The following is a 6301-nucleotide window of genomic DNA, read 5'->3' on the forward strand; positions in this document are numbered from 1 at the left end:
TAGAAAAGGAATTAGCATAATTGCTCATCCAATATTTCAAATCGTCTTCATTCTCTTTTTGAGAAAGTAACATAGGAAAGAAAGTTAAGCTTTGATACCCATATTCCAAGACTATATGTAGATCACTAGATCTCCAACAAAATAAAATTGAAAGTGTATTACTTATAACTCTGTCAATTAATAATGCAAGCAACAAAGAAAATAATGTTACAGCCGATTTAGCTTTATTAATGTTTTCTGAGAATCCGTTAGACCCATTAAATAAAATTGCAACTTGACCTGCAGCAGTGCAGTTTAATTTCACTCTTTGTATTGTATGATCATTCTCTGAAACCGCTATCTCCACAAAGTTTGCAATCCCATTTCTTGTATAATCCATGGTTTTCTGATGCATCTTATTCTATACATTAATAATAATAATAATACAGCAAATCATGTCCATCTTATACATAAGGCACACTAACCATAGAAGGAGGATAGGAAAACCAATTAAGTCATCAGAGAGAGACTACTTTACTAGCCGGCTTCCGGCAGTGGCAACCCAATTTTATGCATTGAATACTCTTTTTGGTTGCTGACCTACCCATGAGATTGATTTGAATTTGAAGTTGTACACATTTTATACTCCAAAAACCAATCTTCTCTCTCAAACGACTCGGGGGGACTCCTTGGACTTGCTAACTTGGCGACAAAAATTTTTCTCCTTGAGCATTGAAACACAGATTTTCATATTGTACTTGGTTTAATGTCATTTTCATATCCTCGTCCGGAATGTGAGCCTTGAACAAATAGAAAATTCTTATTACATCAATTGGTCAAACTCTACCTCATGAGTGATCGTGCAGTCTAAATTGTCAGTGGTTCCACTTTTGCTATGATCCCCCATCTTATTTTTGGCAACTAGATTCGGCAGATGAGATATTTGTGGGTGCAATGCCAAATGGCACAAATCACAAATGATTCAACTTTCGCAATAATTTATTTGACTTGGATCCCTGCTTGGTAAAAAAACAACTAATATTTCCAATAATAAGTACAGAGGAGGAGAATTGTTGTGTTTCTCTCCCCATACATTAGTAAATGTTATATTCTTGGAATTCATATTTTTGGTTCTTTAAGAGTTGTCAATTTTCAAATGTCTTTTTTTTTTACAGAATTTTCAAATGTCTTTAAAATGTGAAGAGTAATTAATTTTTCTCTTGAAAAAAATCACACTACCATCATATGGGAGGAGCCTGTGAAGAAGCATTAAACACAATAAATAGAAAAGTGATGAATTTACAAGGAAACAGGAAAGATCATTTGGGTATGAAGAGTCTCTTGTTGAGGAACATGAGAAGTGACTGTTTACCATTCATTATTACTCTTGACTACTGATACTTGATTTTGAGTGTTAGATACTTAGGAAGGATTTTTTTTATATAAGATTTTACAAATTTGTAATCTTATTTGAGATAATAAATCTTTATTGTTGGAGTATTTCTGTGATAGTATACATGAGATACTGAATCATGTGAATTCTATGTCTATCATTTCTTTTTTGGTGTGTTTTCTATGTGTTTCTGTCATCAATCATATGTACAGGTGCAAATTTTTCTCAATAGTCTCTTACACGTAATAATGCACTAATCAATTGCAGCTTAAAGTTTCATGGCATTGTGATGATAGGACCAAAGATTTTAGTTTGAGTTCTAATTAATTCACACTTATTACACTCACTTTATACTTTTTTTAATCACTCTTTTCTCTTTCAAATTTCAATCACATATCACATCGACACATCATAGCTTTAAAACACAAGTCATTTATATGAGTGAAAATGGTGTGAAACGGAGAAAGAGATTGAAAGGCTCATTTTCCTTTTAGCATATAGCAGAATTACATCAGTAGTTGAATGGTGACAAACTGAGAATAGTTAAACAAACTATTTCATTACAGGGTTACAATACTGAGAGATTCATGCCTAAAAATAAGTGGCTGCTAATGTTATGAAAAAAGAATTGAGTTTGCTCTCAACGCTACCGAACATATACAGAAAGCAGTAATTGAGCTTGCACTCATCAAATTAATATAAAAAAAATGAAAAACTCCAAAGTCAATATTAGGACATTAATAAATTCTTATTGTGTGGAGTGAAAGCAAATGTTTTAAGTAAGGTTTTTTTTATAAAAAAAATATTTTTTATTATTGTAATTTGCTAAATAGAAAACTAGACAATGTAGGAAATTTTTATGAATATTATTTGAATTTAATATTTAACAGAAATAATTGTATAATAAATTTTATTTATGTTTTGATCAAATTTGAGATAAGTCAAGATTCTTTTTTTCTCTGGATGAATCAAAGCAGTTAAGCAACAAGCATATTTAATCTGCCTTGTAGCTGTCTATATAGTGCCTTCTTTTAATTACCCCGAGCATAGCCGCATAGGAAAGACGACAAAACATTTAGGAAACACCACGAGTTAAATAAGCAATAATTAGTTGTTTATAACGTGCAAGTTAATTAACCGATGGCAAATAAAAGAGAAACAACAACAAGACGATAATTACGTGAAAAATTTTAACATTATTATTGTAGTTAAATTCCTTGATCCACCCATGTGATCTAAAGTTATATTAAAAAAAAAAGTCATCCTCTGTCACTACCCTCTCCTTCCCTATACAGCTAAAGACAAATTCCTGATAGATTTCTCTCTCTCCCTTTGTCTTCTTTGATTTTTCCCCTTTTGGTTTTTGTTCCTGTCCAAAAAAACCGAGATTACTAAAAGTTAAACCCACGATTGTTTATCTTCTTCTGAATCAGCTAATGATAATAAAGAATCTTCCTTGATTTCAGCTTTGGGTGGCTTCTCTGCACCAACCTCCTTGCTGTCATCAACAGCAACAACAACACTGGTTAGTTTCTTTGCCCTTAGAGCCTCAACATCCCAATCCGTTTGACTCATAACCACCAACATGGTCACTGCACAAGACCCCTGAGCCGCAAGTAACCCAAGCCACAACCCTTGAAAATCAAGCCCTGCGAAGAAACCAAGCCAAACCGCCACAGGCATTCCAACAAGGTAGAAACAACCTAAGTTAATGTTAGCACCAACTTTAGGCCTTGCTGTGCCTCTTAGCACTCCGCACCCCGTTGTTTGAGGACAGTTTCCGAGTTCGCAGAGTCCTATAATCGGTAACACCAATGAGGTCAAGGTTATTATTTCCTTGTCTTGTGTGAACATGCTGGCCCAAATGTTCCTAACCAGAATGGTGAAAACAAAAGCTAAAAAACCTAACATGAAGCTGCAAGAGAGGCCAACTATGGCAGAAAGTTTAGCCTTTGAGGGCTTTTGAGCACCTAATTTGTTACCAACTCTTGTGGACACGCTGAAGCTTATTGACGATGGGAGAATGTAGAGCAGAGAAGTGGTTTGGATCAAAATCCCCATGGAAGCCACGGTTGCTCTAGGATTCACCAACAACCCGCATAACAAAATCATGATCTCATACCACCACCATTCTAGGCACACGGAAATGCAGCTTGGGATAGCCAAGTCGAGGAGCGATTTCCATTGCGTGAAACACTCAAAAGAAAAACCTCCCCATGTTTTCTTATGCGTACCAGAGAAGACTATGTAAAGAATCAAAGAAGCTATGAGGTTGAAGTTAGTCCAAACCCCGCTGAGAGCCACGCCTTTGATTCCCCAATTGAGGTGGGAAACAAGAAGGTAGTTAATGGGGATGTGAAGGAGAATTGAGAAAGTGGCGCAGAGAGTGAGAGGCAGAGTAATGGATTGGCTTCGAAGGTAAATTCTTAAAGGGTGTAAAAAAGATTGTGCTAAGAGGTCAGGGATGGAATAAAGAAGATATGATTGGGCTTGTGTGGCTATGGCCTCGTCCTGGCCACATAAAAGAAGGATATGCTTCATGTAGAGCCAAAGGAGAGAGATTGGAATGGAAGTGAAGAGGAGCAAAAGAATGGTTCTTTGTAAGCAGAGGCCGAGGAGGGTGAACTTTTTGGCACCGTAGGCTTGTCCGCAAAAGGGTTCCATTCCGACAGCGAGGCCGGAGAGGATCGAGTAACCGGTGATGTTGGCGAAGCCGACGGCGAGTGAGCCGCCGGCTAAGGCCAGCTCGCCGAGGCGGCCGAGGAAGAGCATGGAGATCATGGAACGGCAGTAGAGCAAGAGACCGGTGAGGATCATGGGGAGGGCTATCTTGGATATGGAAATGAGTTCTTTCAAGACATGATGATGGGGTGGTGTTACTGTTATGTCCTTTTGGATCAAGGGGTTAGTGATCTTCATGTCGGATTCCTCTGCCTCTTGGGATTTCATTGAGTTGCATTTGCAGGGGAGGTGGGAACTTATATGACACATAGTTTCGCGAAAAGAGTGGTTTAGAGAACACGTGAAAGTTGAACTGAGAAAGAAAGAGAGAGAGAGAGGATTCTAGGGGAAAGGGGAGGGGGTTGTGCAAAGACTTGTCTAGGGGGTTTTATAGGAGATTTTGGGTGGGAATATGGGCTTTAAATCTGTCCCTGCTATGATGTATGATTTTTAGTAAATTATATTTGTTAAGTATATAGTCAGGTATTGAATTTTTATATCAGTTATTTTGTTGAAAAAGGATGATTTTTTAAAAAGAATCTTTCTTTACTGAGGAATTAGTCTTCAACTTTTCACTAGAAGGTCCAAAAGATATGTGAACACCCAAAAACAAAAAAAATAAATTAGCACTATACGCACTTTTGGAGGGGTGGAAGCGTTCAGGATCGACCGGTCTACGTTGTGAAGAGGGCCATATCCACTTTGGAAGACTAAGATTTAGATGTTGGAGATTTGTTAGTTTTTTTTCGTTCTTGGAATATCAAAATCAAGTCCAATCAAAGTAAAACCCGGTTGTTTTAGTTCAAATATACGCTAAAAGACATGAGGGAGGATAATCCAAATTGAGAGTGTGCAGTTTCTGTTGTTTTAAGGGGTAGTGTTGCTCCCAAACAAAGGTTTGTCCTTGGACAGTTATATATGTTTTTGTAAGTAAACCAAAAGCCAAGAGCCCATTAGAGTCGATCAATGTTCACCCTTGATATATAAGGAGTTGTGCATCAGTATTAGGGGTTTAATATATTGCTTGATTGCCAACTAAATTTGTCTGCTTCGTAGAAGGGAACACAGCTTGAGGACAAGGCTAATTAACGGTTTGTTCGACCACAATGTAGTATCTGAAGTATCCAGAGATACCATTGTGTTGTGCTGTGTTGTTTTGTGCCTCACTTTTGAAGAGAGGAATCAACCAAACATATCCTCCTTGACCACCTTTATTTATAACACTTTCCTTCTTATTATTTTATTGAGAAAAATTTAAGTCTCATTTCAACTAAAAATAAAATCAAATTTAAATATATAAATAAGAGATATTTCTTATCTTTAAACTAATTTTTAGAATTAAATTAGACCTAAATTTACATTTTTAAGAATCTAAGATTCTTGTCTATACAAGATAACAAAAAGATGAATTTCATTATCAATGTCTTAAGTGCAAACATGAGCAGCAGATTTAACGGATTCGGTTGTTTTTGTTTCTCCGATAATGAAGGAGTCGGTAAGTGGTGAAAGTTAGTTAGTAATTTAACTGTTTATTCGTTTTTCACCAAAAGTATATATCCCCTCTAACTTAGCAATATAGACTACTGTCATGGACTAAGACAAAAATCAAAGATCACATACATGTTTAAACCTCTTCCACTCATATCACCACACATTGGTACCGCTAGTTCAATTAGAAATGAATAGCCACTTTTCACGAAAATGGAAGCGATTGATTCATAGCAAGATGTTTAAATTTTCACCAAGTAATACAAATATTTATGTGCTAACCAAGTCAGTTATGTTGATCAATTGCCATTTTTGGAGACTGAACATCCAAAAAGAATGTTTAGTGACAAATGACAATAAAAAAAATCACATTAAAGAAGAATGAGCAAAATGAACAACAAATAAATAAGAATGACTTGTAACATTTTGAATTTAATGTAATATCAAATTTACTTACTCATTAAAATAATTTGACAAAAATATTTTTAGTTTATAAATATATAATTTTATTGATCGAGATAACCAGCTTTAAATAAAAATTAAAGATTTTAAAAGTTTTTTTTTTATCAAACACCATTTAATTTAAAATGAGCTTTTTAAGTTGAAAAACAATAAAAATAAGTTGGCAAACAATTTTTATTTTTTTAAACTCTTATTTTTAACTTTAACCTAAGAATAATTTTCAAAGTTGAAAAAAATTAGGCCTAACATACCCAAAGA

At 35.2% G+C, this 6301-nt stretch overlaps 1 protein-coding gene across 1 annotated transcript; it reads right to left on the reverse strand.

The window, feature by feature from the left end:
* Positions 1-2548: 2548 nt before the first annotated feature.
* LOC114370408 (protein DETOXIFICATION 49-like) lies at positions 2549-4468 on the reverse strand. The gene has a single exon (XM_028327756.1). The coding sequence runs from the start codon at positions 4361-4363 to the stop codon at positions 2771-2773; it is 1593 nt and encodes a 530-aa protein (XP_028183557.1). The 5' UTR covers positions 4364-4468; the 3' UTR covers positions 2549-2770.
* Positions 4469-6301: the final 1833 nt, after the last annotated feature.

Source organism: Glycine soja, chromosome 10 (assembly GCF_004193775.1).
Source record: "Glycine soja cultivar W05 chromosome 10, ASM419377v2, whole genome shotgun sequence".
In the NCBI taxonomy this organism is placed as follows: domain Eukaryota; kingdom Viridiplantae; phylum Streptophyta; class Magnoliopsida; order Fabales; family Fabaceae; genus Glycine; species Glycine soja.